Here is a 17,804-nt window from a genome sequence, read left to right on the forward strand (position 1 = left end):
ATAACAATCCTATTTGTTTGCCGGACAATGTGATGGCGATGAGTTCCATGACAATCCTATTTGTTTGCCGGACAAAATGAGTCTCATGCAAGCTACCACTCATTATCATCTAACTTTTTTTATGTTATTGTCACATTATGTAAGTACTAGCTACTAATCATTTTCAAACAATCCAATCACAAAAGACACATGGTAAGTGCTTATATATAGATGCTAATTTTCATGCTAATAAACTAAGTTATTAGCCATTAGATCTGTGGTTTCAGAGAGAAACACTATACCATGGCTTCTCATACCACAAACCTTCACTTTGTCTTGTTTCCTTTAATGGCTCAAGGTCATATGATACCCATGGTAGACATGGCCCGTATACTAGCCCAACGTGGTGCTATGGTTACTATAATCACAAGTCCAGTTAATGCAAACCGTTTTAGATCGGTTGTTGATCGTGCAATTGAAGCTGATCTCAAGATCCAAATTCTTGAACTCCAACTCCCATTAGCTGAAGTTGGTTTGCCAGAAGGATGTGAGAATTTTGACTTGCTGCCATCATCTGCACACGCGGTTAATATGATCCTAGCAATGAACATGCTAGAAGAACCAGCAGAAAACATGCTCAAGGTCTTATGTCCGCCTCCAAGTTGCATCATCTCGGATGGTTGTTTTCCTTGGACTAACGATGTGGCAAAGAGGCTCAATATTCCCAGGGTTGTTTTCTACGGACCAGGATGTTTCGCGTTCCTGTGTGTACACATAGTGACAAGTACAAATATACTAGACGAAATTGATTCCGACTCAGAGTACTTTGTAATGCCTGGCTTACCTGACCAAATTGAAGTTACCAAACCTCAGGCTTCAACTTGGGGAAGAGGAGACACGAAAGAATCCACCCAGGTTTTTGAACGAATGGTGGAAGCAGAGAAAGACGCTCTAGGGATTGTGGTTAATAGCTTTGAGGAGTTGGAACCCAAGTATGTTAAGGAGTTATCAAAGGTAAAAGCTAAAAGGGTGTGGTGTGTAGGGCCGGTTTCACTATGCAACAAAAGCTTCCAAGATAGAGCCGAAAGAGGAAACAAGATCGCGATCAACATGCAAGATTGTTTGAAATGGCTGGATGCAAAAGAGTCAGGGTCCGTGATCTACGTTTGCTTAGGAAGTCTATCATATGCTTCCACTGAACAAGCCATTGAGCTTGGGTTGGGACTCGAGTCATCAAACATACCATTTCTTTGGTTCATTAGGCAACCAAGTGAAGAATTTGAGGAATGGCTCTTCAAAGAGGGGTATGAGGAACGGATAAAAGGGAAAGGTCTAATGGTCCGTGGTTGGGCGCCACAAATCTTAATATTGTCACACCAAGCCATCGGAGGTTTTGTAACACATTGTGGATGGAACTCAAGTTTAGAAGGGATATCAGCTGGGATCCCAATGGTTACATGGCCACAATTTGGGGAGCAATTTCTAAATGAACGATTTATCATAAATGTGTTGAAAATTGGTGTGAGAATCGGGATGGAGGTTCCGGTTATATTCAATAAGCTAGATGAGTCAAAAGAGATTATGAAGAGGGATGATATCAAACAAGCTATAGAAGGCCTAATGAAAAATGATGAGGAAGGAGAAGCAAGAAGGAAGAGGTGTATGGAGTTTGCGGTAATGGCAAAGAGCGCAATGGAGGAAGGGGGTTCATCTCAACGTAATATGACGTCGATGATTCAAGCTATCATTGAAGAATTAGCCAAGAAAAAAACACCTGTTTAAGATATTGTGTAGCCATTATAGCTTGAATGACCAAATTGGTTATAGTTCCTTTCACCTTTACTTCTGCCATGTAAAAGGAACATGTTCTTGTATCTTACCCCACTTAGAGTACGACTAGTAGTGGTGCACAAAGATTGTATGATCAAGAGATATTTACCAAATTTCATTATAAATGTTTCAAACTGACAACCCATCGCATAACCACTTCAAATTCTAGCTTGAACTACAACTCCCGACTCAAATTATTTCGACAGAATACCTAAGAGTATTTTCTGTTTGATAGAAACTATAGTAACTCTAAAGATTTCATATTTGCCACGTCTTAGTTGTTTATTGGGTGTTGTTAAAAGAACTTCTCTCTCACAAAACATAAGGAAGGGCTCATCATTTAAAAATAATATCCCTCGTACACGGTTTTTACTGGATATAAGTACAACAACAAAAAAAAAAAAAAAAAAAAAAAAAACAACTAAACAAGAATAAACCAAGCTGAACTTTAAACAAAAGAATCTCCAGGCTTGCTGCACCATTTATTCCATTCAATCCTTCGATATTTATGTTAAACCTACTTGACTTTGCATTTTTTATAAACTTTATGTACCTTCATGTATTTGGTTTATTCTTTTAGGCTGGGACTATCCGGACACCTCCGGCGCCTATTTTCACACTTTTTTAAACCTAGACGCCTCGTATAGCTCTATACGAGGCGTACATGCACTGAATTCGATGGGGTCTCAGAGGGTGTCAGGCACGTTGTTTAAGGAACCCTATACGCAGGGTATAGGGCTATACGAGGCGTCCATGTTTGGTTTTTTTTTTTGGCTGAAATGAGGGGTGTTTTGGTGGGTTTTGGTATGGTTTTTTGGATAGTTTTTGAAGATGTGTTTTTTTGTTGAAATTTTTTTTGGTTTTAAAAAAAGTTTTTTTTCTTTTTTACACTATAAAAAGTTTTTGTTTTTTAAAAATTAACTATTTGCCTTTAAAAATCGTTCTTTTTTGGTTTTTAAAAAAGTTTTGTTTTTTTTTGTTTTTTACACTATAAAAAGTTTAAAAAAGTTTTTGTTTTATATCGATTAAATCAACTATTTTAAAAATCGGCTCTTTAAATATATTATATTGATTAAATATTATATTGTTTTTAACATTTTACTTTTTTAAATATTATTCTTTCGATTAAAATTTTATTTCTTTCAAATATTGTATCCGTATTATATTCAGGGGGTTATATTGTTTCCGTATTACCTAAATTTAAGACAACAATCATTAAGTAACCGAATAACTGAAAACAAACATAAATATGGCATATATAAGATAACTGTTTACATCCATAACAAAAATATATAAGATAAGTTTGTACATCCATAATAACAATAAAAACAACAACAGGTCTATGCATCCAAATCCGAATCTGAATCCTGATGCTGCTGCTGCGGCTGGTGCTCCTGATGTGGTGCTCGAACCGGTGGAAGCGGTATCGGGGGTAATCCCTCTCTCTCTCGTCTATCCTGCTCCGCCCGTACCAGCCAACCTACCAAATCGTCGAGCCTGTCAAGCCTGGCTCGTACATCCGGATGTAGCGCAGCTCCTGCGGCACGACCTCGAATAACGTGACCTTCAAAGCACGTGTTTGCATCACCGAAGGAGCTTCTCCTCAATTCTTCATCTATACGAGAGGCCTCGTCCAACCTTTCTTGTACCTGCTTTGTTGTTGGTCGGCCACGAGTATTTTGTTGGACAACCGGTGGTTTCTTGGTAGATTTCGTTGGAGTCAACACCGCTTTAATCTTTGAAAGCAGGCTTTTTTGCTGAGCTGGGGGGTGCGACTGTAATTGTTGTCTAACAACATCTAGCTCTTCGACCACGTCAAGTGAGTCGTCTATCAATTTACAACTTTGGAAGTTAAGTTTCCGCCAGAAGACGTCTATGTCTTCGAGTTGAATCGGACGCTCTGCACGGTTAAAAACAATATTGTTTAAGTAAAATGAAAAAAGGAAATATATCACACAAGTGTTGTACGTTCAACAATTATTACCTTCACGCATGTACTTTTCTATCCTACAAGCACAGGGCAACCCACAGCTGTGCCACATTTGGCAACCACATGATGAATTAAAGCGCTCCAAGACATCTAGCCTCCTAATTACCAAAGTTGCGCCTCTTATCAGTCCACGCAAAGACAAACATCTCCTTATAGTCTTTTAGCCAGTTATCGTACACGTATTTGAAGACTCCTAAAAAGTAAAAATAATTTAATAAAATTTGCATAGGTGAGTCGTATGTTATTAGAAAAACTTACTAGAACGTTTGCACTCCCCAAGTCGCTTTCGCATGTTGCGCAAGTGGTAGTCGTAGATGGGTATGGATGGAGACTCAATCAATGTCCCCCAGAATGACATAAATTTCTTCCAGTCGTCGTCTGTGAAGGCACCCTTGCAGTGCTTCATAACATTCTGTTGTATGTGCCACCTGCAAAGAAGCCTGGAGGCGTCTGGAAATACTTTAGCACACGCGCCCATAAGGGCTAGGTCTCTATCCGTTAAAATCACACGTGGCTCCATACATTCATCCAACATTGCCTTAACCCTCTCAAGCACCCACACAAAGTTATCACCCCGTTCTTTACTAACAACGGCAGGCGCGATAATAAACGATTTGTTGGTAGGCGTCATACCAACAATCTGGATAAAGGGCATATTGTATATGTTTGTCTTGTACGTTGCATCGATCATCATGACGTGGGGGAATGCACGCCACATGACTCTCGAGTCCTGATGAAGAAAGAAGATCTCTGTTACGATCTCTGTTCCGGGTTCTTCCCGTGTCTCGTAAATAAAGTCGTTGTTCATCAGCACATTTTCTAGTGACTGCATGGGAGTCAATCCTTGTCTTTGTTCGGCTCTAATCTTCGCTACAACGTTTTGAACGTCTTTCTGAACATGAAACCTGTCGGGGTCCTGCTTCCTTATCGTTTGAAATATTTTGCGCGGCTCCATGTTTTGAGCTGTCAGCTGCTCGATCAGTTTCATTTCGCTTGGAGTAAACCTTCGCACAAACGCGTGGGCCGACAGGTCCTCACAAAGTTCGTGGTTATGTTCAATTGTTCCGTCTTTTATCTCCCAGGTTTCATACGGGTGGTTTCGAACAGCTAGCAGGTAAAACGGGCAACCGGTTTTTTTGCTTCCAGCTTTTCTAAGTGTTGCTGTACTCTGGTGCTCACCACCACGATCACATTCAAGCCATACCCTCCCGGTTCTTCCCCCGATTTTCTTTGATCGACGGGTGACAATAACGAAACCATCCGCATTTGCTATTTCTTGTATCCGTTTCTTTAGTTCATCTAAGGAGTTGAAAACCTGTAACATCGACAATATTAATAATAATAATAATAATAATAATAATAATAATATAATAATAATAATAATAATATAATAATAATAATAATAATAATAATAATAATAAAAATAATAATAATAATAAAAATATTAATAATAAAATAGTAATTTATACCGTCTTTTTTAAGTACAGACTGTCCAGAATCGGAGGTGCTTCACCACCATATCTACCATATCCACCATAACCACCATATCCTCCAACGTCCGAATTGTTTTGATGAACATAAGGAGTGCCCGGGGAAATGAATTGCTGATGATCATCGTCTCCTCCGTATCCACCGTATCCCCCGTATCCACCGTATCCACCGTATCCACCATATCCACTGTCTCCTCCGTATCCACTGTCTCCTCCGTATCCACCGTCTCCTCCGTATCCACGGTTTCCTCCGTATCCACCGTCTCCTCCGTATCCACCGTCTCCTCCGTATCCACCGTCTCCTCCGTATCCACCGTCTCCTCCGTATCCACCGTCTCCTCCGTATCCACCGTCTCCTCCGTATCCACCGTCTCCTCCGTATCCACTAGCATGGTATGAGTCATCTACAGGGGCTGTTTCATCAACAGGAGGATGCTTGTTCAAATCTAGAAACGGGCTGTTTTGTTTTCCTTGTATACTAGACACAACCTCCTCTTGCTCATTAGAATCGGGAACGCCAGACTCCTCCAAAATAGACAACCGTATCATCATTAGTAAATAATAAACTAAAACAACAAGCAATTAAAACATTTACGCTAATAACTGTTACCGGAACGCCTTCGTGCCCCCACTTTTCGCTAGAATACTGCCCGAAGATATAGTTGCCGTCCCAATATGATGACATTTCAACACTCCGGGATGATAATAACGCAAAGACAAATAAAAGAAGAAACAGAATGTGAGTGTTTGTTTGTTGAATGCTCGGATGTGGACCAAGAACGCACTGTAGGTTGCATTTTATGTGAGTTAAAGACGCCTCGTATAGGTCTTTACTCCCCGTATGCCTTTAAGTCATGTCGGGCATAGTCTCATCATAGTCAAATCGGTCAGTCCAAGACGCCTCGTATAGACCTATACGAGGCGTCTAAGTACCTTCGTATTGACCCTTCGTACAGGGCTAGACTCCCCGTATAAGTTGACTGATGTGACGTTGTACGAGGTGCAGAAGCTGTCGGGAAAAGCAAACCTATACGCCTCGTATAGGTCTATACGAGGCGTCTAGAAAGGTGTGGATTTAGGGAATAAGGTGTCTGAATATGTACACCCTTCTTTTATGTAAGTGTAATATTCCAATTCTATTTAAATGAGGCTATCCCTATTCTAGGGAGGCAATTCAGTTCATATTCCTTCATGGTATCATAGACATACGATCATGCCTTTTCCTCTCCCTTTCTAACTGATCTTCTTCCTCCCATTTTCACCCTAAATCTCGCCCATCTCTTTCTCTTCTCTACTGCACTATGGCAGGCTCTTATTCCAGCCATGAAACTCCCTTTAACTTTGGTGTTGTTGCCCATATGATCACCACCAAACTGGATGCATCAAATCATTTGATGTGACGAAGCCAAATGCTTCCCATATTCTCCCTTCATGGTCTGCTTCCTCACATCGATGGCTCCTCCCACCCCCTGCTACTGAAACTATAAGCGATGATAAACCCACTGCTAACCTGCTCTATGCGTCATGGCTCGCTGCTGATCAGAAGGCAGTGGCTATTCTCCACGCCTCGTTATCGGTAAAAGCTTTGGCAGAGTTATTGGGGTCTCAAATGCCCGCCAAAAATGGTTAGCCCTTGAAACTGCGTTCTGCAACACCTCCATTGAACGAATTCACAATCTCCGCGATCAACCCAGACTCTCAGTTCGAGGCAACACACCGGTTGCTGAGTTTGGTCGAAAATTTAAAGCTCTTTGTGATCAATTGTCGGCTATTGGCCATCCTGTTGAAGAGACTGACAAACTGCACTGGTTCCTTTGCGGACTTGGTGCCTCTTTGAAACCTTCTCCACCGTGGTCCGTGCATCCAAACCGCAGCCTCCATTCCGTGAACTAATCATCCAGGCTGAAAATCATGAACTATTTCTCAGGTCTTTGCATGGTCACTCAAATCCTACGGTTGCTTTTAATGCTCAGTCTTCTAAGGCAGGTTTTACTCGGAACCGTGGTGGTGGTCATCATTCTTGTGGGGGCAGTTCTGGTGGTCGTGGTCGTGGTCGTGGTAGGTGACTCCCTCACTACCAACTAAGCCGCAACAATGGGCACTATTCCAACTCTTGCCCCTCATTGCCCATTTTTGCATCCAAGTCGGCTCTTTCAGATTCAGATCTTGCAAAAGCATTTCACGCTCGATGCCATGTTACGTCCATGGGTCCGGATTAGGTTTCCGATTCCGGTGCTTCTAACCATATGACTCCCTCCCATCCATAATGTCTAAAATGCTACACCAACTTCATTGCTATCCATTAGTAAATTGACAACTGATCATAATTTGGAAGTTTTGCTTTTACAACCCCACTTTTATATTCAGGACCGAACCACCAAATAGGTCCTATCCCAGGGAAATGTGAAGATGGACTATATGTTTTGAAAACGGATCCTAGAGCTTTTCCTGCTCATTCAAATTTACCTTTAAAAGCATCTTTTGAACTTTGGCATTTGAGTTTGGGACATGTATCTTTTGACATTATTTATCTTTAAATAAAACTGGATGTTTATTTGTTACATCCATTTTGCCTAAACCAGGTTTATGTCCATCTTGTGAATTGTCAAAAAGCCATCGGTTACCTTTTGATCTCAATGATAAATGAGCTTCACAACCTTTGGACTTGTACATTGTGACTTGTGGAGTCCATCGGCCGTGACATTTGTCGATAACTATAGATATTATGTGGCATTTGTGGACAACTGTTCCAGATTTACTTGGTTTTATCCTCCTAAAATAAAATCTGGTTTCCAAGATATTTTACCCATTTTTATGCAGTTCGTCCAGATACATTTTTCACGAAAAATTAAGGTTTTTCAAAGTGACGGAGGCAAAGAATTTGTCAATCACTCCATCCATAACCTATTTGAACAAAATGGTACTTTACATAGGCTATCATGCCCTTACACCCCCAACAAAATGGGAGGGCTGAACGGAAACACAAGCATATTGTCGAAACAGGTTTAGCGATGATGTTTAATGGTCGAGTTCCATCTTCCTATTGGGTTGAAGCATTTAGTTCTGATGTCTTTGTTATTAACTGGCTTCCGACCAAGGCTTTGGGTGATAACTCACCTTTTGAAATATTATTTTCTCACAAGGCAATATATAACAGTTTTCGCCCTTTTTCTTGTCGTGTCTACCCATATTTGTGAGATTATTCTGGTCATAAATTGGAGCCACGAAGTATACCATGCATATTCTTAGGATATTGCTCACATTACAAAGGATACAAATGCCTCGACCCATCAATCAATCGTACTTACATCACCCGCCATGCTCGTTTGACGAGCTCACTTTCCCTTTTCTAGGTGATAAACCATACCCAATACTAACCACTTATCACTTTCCATTTTTTTGGATGACACTCTCATTCATAATCTACCACCCTCGATACCTGTAACACCCCCCAAAACTCCATCTCCAAATGGCCATCCATGCTCCATCTGCCCAGATGTGATTGGGTTGTCTTCCAGCCCAAGCTCAAACAACCAGCCCACCACCACCTTTACTCCTCCTATGACCCAGCAGCCCACCTCCACTCCTCAACCACCTAATCCTCCTCTAACTCCTAGCCCAGATCAGGATCCCACTGCCCCATCACAAACCTCTTCACCACCCACTGATCCACCACCCCCCGTCACGACTTAATCACCTAATAATCAATCCATTGCTTCCTCGCATCCCATGATTACACGCACAAAGGCAGGCATTTTTAAACTGAAACATCATGCCAATCTTGCCTACACCTAATCACATACTATTTGCCACCGCGGAGCCACATGGATTTTAGTCCCCCTCAGTATACTCCCACTAGCTAGAAGCTATGAAACATGAACAAACCACCCTTCACAAAAACAACATGTGGATGTTAGTTCCACGCCCTACCACACAAAATATAGTTGGTTATAAGGCTATTTCACACCAAATACAAGTCGGATGGGTCCATTGACAGATATAAGGCTCGTTTAGTAGCTCAAGGATTCAGTCAAGTTCCAAGTTTGGATTACTCGTAGGGGTGTAAACAAGCCCAGAGGCTCGAGAGCTACTCGTGATTGGCTCGATTAAAAGCTCGAACGAGCCGAGTCTTAACGAGCCCGAGCCCGAGCCTGAAATAGAGCTCGTTTTGTTATCGAGCCCGAGCTTGAGTCTGAAATACAAAGCTTGTTTAGGCTCACTAGCCTAAACGAGCCCATACAAAATTTTAATTTTTTAATATATAATATATTAATAATGATGATAACATTGATGAGCCGAGCTAGAGCCGAGCTTTGGCTCGTTTAAGCGATGTTGAAGTGAGCTCGAGCCGAGCTTTTAGCTCATTTAAGGTTGTTCTCAAAATAGTTTGAGCTGAGTCGAGCCGAGCTCGAGCTTTGGGTTTTACTCGCGAGCCGAGCTCGAGCTCAAAGAAGTAGGCTCGAACCGAGCCGAGCTCGAGCTCGAGCTCAAGCTTCATAAAAACCTAACGAGCCGAGCTCGAGCCTGGTCGAGCTCGGGCTCAGCCCGGCTCGTTTACACCCCTAATTACTCGTAAACTTTTAGTCCTTTTGTGAAAGCCTCTACTATTCGAGTTGTCCTATCATTGGCTACCATCAACAACTGGCGCCTACATCAACTAGATGTTAATAATTCCTTTTTGTACAGTAATTTGAAAGAAGTTGTCTACATGGAACAACCACTGGGTTTGTCAATCCCTTATTTTCCACTCATGTTTGCCACCTAAATAAACCTCTATATGCCTTACGAAAGCCCCACGGGCATGGTTTTAACATTTCAGCACTTTTCTCATTCAACATGGGTTATTGTGCCGCCGTGCAGATCCCTCTTTATTTATTTTTAAATGTGACTCCACTATCATGTACCTCCGGGGGTATGTTGATGACCTAATCTTAACAAGCAACAATCACATGGTCATCACATCGTTCATCAAACGACTACATAACGATTTTGCTATTAAAGATCTTGGCACCCTAAATTATTTTCTTGGCCTAGAGGTAACTATCACATCAGATGGTTTTATTTTTGTCTTAAACCAAATATGCTCGTGCAGATCTTCTTGAATCCAAATCGGTACACCCTCTGGCTTCCAGTGACTGCTTACACAGTGATGGAGACCCTTACTTGAATCCCACTCATTATCAATCCCTTGTTGGTGCTTTGCAATATCTCACTATAACCCGACTTGATATCTCCTATGCTGTCAATCAAGTTAGCCACGTTTTGAAGACCCCAACCATGGCTCACTTCAAATGTGTAAAATGAATTCTTCGGTATAAAAAAGGTACACTTGCCTTTGGCTTGCGATTTTCTAAACCCTGATGCTGATTGGGCCAGATGAATCGAAACACACGATGCTCCACTTATGGATATTCAATCTTTTTAGGTGGAAATCTTGTTTCATGGAGTGCCAAAAAGCAACCAACTTTGACTCGATCCAACTGTGAATCAGAATACCGAGCCATGGCTAACACTGCTGTAGAAATTATCTAGGTTACTCACCTTCTCAGGGAACTTCATACTCTCCCTCCTGATCGGCCTACCTTACTTTGTGACAACCAAAGCGCTTTATTCCTTACCCAAAATCCAGTTTCACATAAACGTGCCCAACATATCGATCTTGACTTCCACTTCATGCGTGAACTTGTCACATCGGGTAAACTCCATACCAAATTCGTGCCAGCCAAGCTTCAAGTGGTTGATATTTTCACCAAAAGCCTTCCTTGACTTCAGTTCGAGTTCTTCCGCTCTATGCTTTGCATTGGACCACCACCTTTTCTCTTGAGGGGGGATGTTAAACCTACTTGACTTTTTATTTTTTATAAACTTTATCCACCTTTATGTATTTGGTATATTCTTTATGTATGTAAGTGTAATATTCCAATTCTATTTAAAGGAGGCTATCCCTATTCTAGGGAGGCAATTCGGTTCATATTCCTTCAATATAGATCTGTATTTGACCCATGAGAACAAATGAGAGACTACCAGGTCAAAAGTGTAATCCACAATTCTCTTTTGATTTCCTAAAACAGCTTCATTACGCACGCACCAGTTGCACCAAAACGCAGAATACCTGATCGCAAACCCGAGAATAAAAGAGTCTTTGTTCCCTCTATTACCTGCTGCAATATCAAAAAGATCCTGAACAGAGCTGGCCAAATTAAACTTCAAACCACACCACCAAGAGACTCTTCGCCAAACCTCAATAGCAAACTCGCAAGAGAGAAAGACATGGTCCCTTCTATCTTCATCATTATTACAGAGACTGCACACGATCGAGACTTAGGGAACACCTCTTCTAATCAGATTGCACGCCAAAGGAATCCTGTTAAGAGCCAATCTCCACGCGAAACAAATAGTTTTGAGCGGAACCCAGCTACACCAGAAGAACTTGTTTGTTGGGATCGTCTGGGGAAGATTCCGAATATGGAGCTTTCTCACTGAACTGGCCGAGAAAATTCCAGACGTGTCTGCCTCCCAAACCTACCTGTCTTGACCATGGATGAAAGGATAATGAAAAATCATCTCTGATAAATCCGAGACATCTTCTTTCATATGGTGTCTGAGGTTCCTTCCTGCCCAATTCCAAGAGAAATTGAACATGTTACCCACTTCACGAGTGACCCGTTGAGAGATGGAGCACACCTTACCATTATCCAGAGCATGATAAGGGAATAAGTTCTGAAGTGGCCTTCTGCCAAACCAGACATCCTTCCAAAAAAGAGTGTGATTCCTATCGCTCACTTTTTTAACAAACTTCCAGATTAACTCCTAATCCTAAGGCTTTAAAGCCAACTGTAATTTTAGTAATACCTAACCATGCCCTAGAGCTCGTAGTCGTGGCTAACCTCTTCGAAGTCGGGAACCCAGCATTGTGAATAGCTAAAACCCCATTTATCCAAAGCTCATTTTTCTCAACAAGCACTCTCCACCACCACTTTGCCAAAAGGGCTAAGTTTTGAAAATTCAAATTACATACTCCTAGTCCATCCATAAGTTTTGGTTTCGAAACCACGTCCCAACTAACCCAATGCATCTTTTTTACATGTGCCTTGCCTTCCCATAGAAACTTCCTTCTGATTTTATCTAGTCTATTCACCACCTTGTAAGGAGCTTTAAACATGGAGAAATAAAAAAGAGGTAAGCTACCTAACACCGAGTTTACCAAAGTAAGCATACATCCTAATGAGTGATGCTCCGCTTTCCATGAACTAAGCTTAGTGAGAAACTTATCTTCCATCGGCTTCCAATGCTTAGAAAGATTCATATTTGCTCCCAACGGGAAACCAAGATGAATGAATGGGAGGATCCCATTATCGCAATTAAGGATGCTAGCCATCAAGTGCACCTCTTCCTCTTCAACCCATACACCAAAGAGACGACTCTTATGGAAGTTAACTTTGATCCTCGAACTAAGATTGAAACAGTTTGAGGCCCAAAATGTTAGCTACAGACCATTCACCCACGAAAAGAACATCATCAGTGAACATGACATGAGACACTTGCGGCCCGTTGTTTGGAAGTCCCACCACCTTGAAAAAATCGCTAACGCCGGCGGCCTTCATGAGCGCATTAAGACCTTCCATAGCTAAAATGAAGAGAAAAGGTGACAAGCGTCCCCTTGCCTAACTCCCCTTTTAAGAGGGAATTCCAACGTCGGCGACATGCTGACAAGAACCGAGGCCTTCCTCGATTCTAAACATGACGAGACACATTTACACCAGAAGCTACCAAACCACATTTGGCCCAAGATAGACAACAAGTATTTCCAGTTAAGTGAATCAAAAGCCTTATTAAAGTCAACTTTAAAAATTAGGCACTTATTGCGTTCCGTCTAGCCCAAGAGATTGTTTCGTTCACCAATAAGTGCCCATCCATAATATACCTCCCTTCAATGTAAGCGGACTGCTCGTTCCCAATGATGTCTTGTAAAAAGGCTTAAGCCGCAACGCTATCAATTTTGAGATAATCTTTTGCGTGCTACCGACTAAGCTAATGGGTCGGTAATCATAGAGCCTATAAGGGTCCTGGGTTTTTGGGGATCAAAGATACGAAGGAAGCATTCCATCCCTGACTAACTATACCGGCCTGCTCGAATTCTCTAACAAAAGCCATGACATCTTCTTTAATTAAGTTCCAGAAATGCTTAAAAATTTTCTTAATGTAACCATCTGGACCGGGAGCTTTGTCATTACCGCACTCCTCTATGGCCTTGCGAATTTCATCATCTGAAAAGGATGAAGTGAGGCAGTTTCTAATGTCCTCCGAGATTGACGGAAGAAACTCCAACACAAATTCAGGTCTAGATGGCATAGGGTCATCAAATTTGGATTTGAAAAAGTTTAAAACTTCACCTTTAATTAATACCGGGTCCGAGCTCCAGCTGCCACTAATAGAGAAACCGAAATTCGAGGGTTTCCTGTGAAGATAACCATAATTTCTCTTTGGGTGTTGCTAAATGCACTCCGATTTTTTTTAATTTTACTGGTTGCACTCCCCCTGAAGTTTGTAAATAAATACAATTAACCCTTGTATTTTCTATTTTTTGAAATTTTGTATTTGGAAATATCCTTATTTTTTTAGGGGTTTATCTACATGTCATAATTTGAATATTTAGATATACCTATGAATACGTAACGATTATATTGAAGAAAAAAAAACATACACTGATTTAAAGAAGGAGTTAAGAGAGAGCTCCAAGAAACAATTTTTTTCAACTTTGATTTTTATCATAGTTCTAGTTGGTTGAGTATTCTTTGTATGTATTCTAACTAAAAGATCAACTATATTCTTTTGATTTGGAGAACGTCTCTCATCTACAAAACTCCTCTAGCAAACTATATTCGTATTGTGCCACATTACGTGATTGAGCAGCAGGAGTCTTTTAATTCTTCATCCACAGTGTGTTTATGTGTGTGTTTAGCTTTGTAAAGGGGGGTGATATATATTGTGGTGGTGGTGGAGGTGGAGGTGGTTATCATTATTATTATTTATTTTAGAATTTATAGTTGCTCTTCCGACCATGTTCTATTCATCTCTAGCTCAACCCCTTTTTTTGACTTGCCTACTTTCACTTCACTTTCATCAAAAAGATCGAATATCTAATATAAATCACACACAGAAAATATGAAAAAAAAAGTTATATACATTACAGTACACTAAAAAAGTATTAAATTTAATTCTTAATACATTTTAAATTGATTATTTACAAAACAATCAAGAATTGATAAAAAAACAAACAGTGAATGAACTAAAAAAAGAGAAACCGTAAACAATTGAACAAAACAATAATATATAAAAGGTAAAGGGTGGAATTTAAAATATTATAAAAATGATATTTTTAAAAAGGAAGGTATAAACAGTAAAAATGGAGATGCATTTAGCCACACCCTTTCTCTTTCTCAATCGTGCCACCTTTTTAATAAATTCCGACTCTTTCCTAGTTTGTCTCACTATCTTTCATTTTTATCACACGAAATGTATTGTCTTACGAATACTTTAAAAATAATTATCAAAACCGATAATAGTTTTTTTCTTTACTTAGGCACCAAGAGTCAATAAAACTACAAGAAAATATTTTCTTGTTGGTACAAGAATCACAAAGCTAATATATACTAGTTTTTTTGACGTCGCGCGTTGCGTCGTAAAATCGAGCAATTGATAATGTAAAACAAACGTGATTTGAAAATAAAGCATGTTGTTAGAAAACCAAACCATTAGAACGGTTTAGTTTATCATCTTATCGTTTTATAATACCAAATAAATATTTTATTTAGAATACAACTTCGTTTTTAACAAAACTTATAAAAGAATGTCGGGAAAAAAATCAACCACAATTATGTACTTAATTTTTAGAAAAAAGTTATAAATGTACATTATTAAAGAAGTATTAAATTAATCGATAAATTAATATATGATCTAAAAAAGAAAAAAAGAATTAAATAAAAATGGTATATGAAATATATGGTTTTAAAAAGAGAAAAACATTTAAAATATGTTATTAAAAGTAAATATAATAACAAACTATTATAATATACTAAATAAAAGAGAAATAAAAAACTATATATTTTTATAAAAATAAAGTTAATATTCACCGTCCTTCGTCAACAGATACCAAATAAATGCTTTATTTAGAGTACAACTTCGTTTTTAATAAAACTTATAACAGAATATCGGGTAAAAAATCAAGCACAACTACGTACTTGAGTTTTAGAAAAAAGTTATAAACGTAAATTATTAAAGAAGTATCAAATTAATCGATAAATTAATATATTTTCTAAAAAAAGAAAAAAATAATTATTAAAAAATGGTATAGGAAATATATGGTTTTAAAAAAGGGAAAATTTAAAATATGTTATTAAAAGTAAATATAATAATAAACTATTAAATAAAAGAAAAACAAAAAACTATATATTATTATAAAAATAAAGTTATTATTAGTCGTCCTTATCAACAATATTTATATAATTATCAACAATATTTATATAATTGTAGTATTTTAGCTAGTTACAATGGATGCATATGTAGCATGAAAACTTATTGTGGTAGATGCTGCCGAACTTAAAAACACTTAATTTGTTCGTTAGTTCTTGGTACATATTGAAGAATACATGTGTATCTGCTTAAGTTGGCCATACTGTCACACCAAAGGTGGTACATGTTGCCAAATATAACAGGTGGTGGCGATGAGTTCCATAACAATCCTATTTGTTTGCTGGACAAAATGAGTCTCATGCCTGCTAGCTACCACTCGTGTTATCATCTTACATTTAATTTAACATTATTGTCACATTATTTAACTACTAGCTAGTAATCATTTAAAAAACATACAATGGCAAACGACACATGGGTAAGTGCTTATATATAGATGCTAATTCTCATGGTAATCAACTAAGTGATTAGCCATTTGATCTGTGGTTTCAAAGAGAAATACCATACCATGGCTTCTCATTCCGCAAACCTTCACTTTGTCTTGTTTCCTTTAATGGCTCAAGGTCATATGATACCCATGGTAGACATGGCTCGTATACTAGCCCAACGTGGTGCTATGGTTACTATAATCACAAGTCCAGTTAATGCAAGTCGATTTAAATCAGTTGTTAATCGCGCATTTGAAAGTGGGCTCAAGATGAAAATTCTTGAACTCCAACTCCCATTAGCTGAAGTTGGTCTGCCAGAAGGATGTGAGAATTTTGACTTGTTGCCATCATTTGCACACATAGTTAATATGGTCTTAGCAATGAATATGTTAGAAGAACCAGCGGAAAATATGCTCAAGGTCTTATGTCCGCCTCCAAGTTGCATCATCTCCGATGGTTGTTTCCCTTGGACCAACGATGTGGCAAAGAGGTTAAATATTCCACGGGCTGTTTTCTATGGACCGGGATGTTTCGCATTCCTCTGCATACATATAGTGACAAGTACAAATATACTTGACGAAATTGATTCTGACTCGGAGTACTTTGTAATGCCTGGCCTGCCTGACCGAATTGAAGTTACCAAACGACAGACTTCAACTTGGGGAAGAGGAGACACAATAGAATCTACGAAAGTTTTTGAACGAATGGTAAAAGCCGAGAAGGACGCGATAGGGATTGTGGTAAATAGCTTTGAGGAGTTGGAGCCCAAGTATGTTGAGGAATTTGCAAAGGTAAAAGATAAAAAGGTGTGGTGTGTCGGCCCGGTTTCACTATGCAACGAAAGTTTCCAAGATAGAGCTGAGAGAGGAAACAAGGCCGCGATCAATGCTCATGATTGTTTGAAGTGGCTAGATTCAAGAGAGCCAGGGTCTCTGGTCTATGTTTGCTTAGGAAGCCTATCATATGCTTCCACTGAACAAGCTATTGAGCTTGGGTTGGGACTCGAGTCATCAAACATACCTTCCCCGAAGTCCACTTCAAGATCACCGTTCCTTCACCAAAGGCATTCCGTCTTCATCCACCATGTGCGCACGCTCACGCTTTGGTTTCTTGCATTGGTTAGCCCGATGCCCCGGCTCGTCACAGTTGTAACAAGTCCCTTGGAACGTTTGAGGTTTCTTTTTCACAACCCCTTTCTTCGGTCCAAGGTTGCTAGCCTTTGCTTTCCCTTTCCCTTTGTCCTTTTTCCCCTTGCCCTTTGTGCCTTTAGAGGATTGCCCATGCTCAACCACGTTTGCACTAGCACTAGGCTGCACAAGGCTGTTTTTTAGGGCGATCCTATTCTCCTCTTCTATACGAAGACGAAGAACAAGGTCCTCCACCGACATTTCCTTCCGCTTGTGTTTAAGATAATTCTTAAAATCCAACCAAGCAGGAGGTAATTTCTCAATCATGGCTGCCACTTGAAATGTCTCGCTAAGTACCATTCCCTCGGCATGGATGTCATTTAGTATAATTTGCAACTCTTGGACTTGGTTCATAACCGGCTTGTTATCAACCATTTTGAAGTCCAAGAAACAGGCGACAACAAATTTCTTTGTTCCCGCATCCTCCGTT

The 17,804-nt window shown here is 39.7% G+C and overlaps 4 protein-coding genes across 4 annotated transcripts; 2 read left to right on the plus strand and 2 right to left on the minus strand.

The window, feature by feature from the left end:
* Positions 1-275: 275 nt before the first annotated feature.
* LOC110888913 (UDP-glycosyltransferase 73E1) lies at positions 276-1,952 on the plus strand. Its single transcript, XM_022136410.2, has one exon. It carries the CDS (start codon positions 283-285, stop codon positions 1,759-1,761), a length of 1,479 nt encoding a protein of 492 aa, XP_021992102.1. The 5' UTR covers positions 276-282; the 3' UTR covers positions 1,762-1,952.
* Positions 1,953-2,003: 51 nt separating this feature from the next.
* LOC110888914 lies at positions 2,004-3,897 on the minus strand. Its single transcript, XM_022136411.1, has 3 exons — positions 3,794-3,897; positions 3,294-3,709; positions 2,004-2,033 (listed from the first exon to the last, which is right to left on the minus strand). Exons 1-3 carry the CDS (start codon positions 3,849-3,851, stop codon positions 2,004-2,006), a joined length of 504 nt encoding a protein of 167 aa, XP_021992103.1. The 5' UTR covers positions 3,852-3,897.
* On the minus strand, positions 3,898-4,524 carry LOC110888915 (protein FAR1-RELATED SEQUENCE 5-like). Its single transcript, XM_022136412.2, has 2 exons — positions 4,058-4,524; positions 3,898-3,992 (listed from the first exon to the last, which is right to left on the minus strand). Exons 1-2 carry the CDS (start codon positions 4,515-4,517, stop codon positions 3,898-3,900), a joined length of 555 nt encoding a protein of 184 aa, XP_021992104.1. The 5' UTR covers positions 4,518-4,524.
* Positions 4,525-16,267: 11,743 nt separating this feature from the next.
* Positions 16,268-17,595, plus strand: LOC110888916 (UDP-glycosyltransferase 73E1). The gene is made up of 2 exons (XM_035980193.1): positions 16,268-17,264; positions 17,519-17,595. Exons 1-2 carry the CDS (start codon positions 16,268-16,270, stop codon positions 17,593-17,595), a joined length of 1,074 nt encoding a protein of 357 aa, XP_035836086.1.
* The last annotated feature ends 209 nt before the right edge of the window (positions 17,596-17,804 follow it).

This window comes from Helianthus annuus, chromosome 11 (assembly GCF_002127325.2).
Source record: "Helianthus annuus cultivar XRQ/B chromosome 11, HanXRQr2.0-SUNRISE, whole genome shotgun sequence".
NCBI classification, from domain to species: domain Eukaryota; kingdom Viridiplantae; phylum Streptophyta; class Magnoliopsida; order Asterales; family Asteraceae; genus Helianthus; species Helianthus annuus.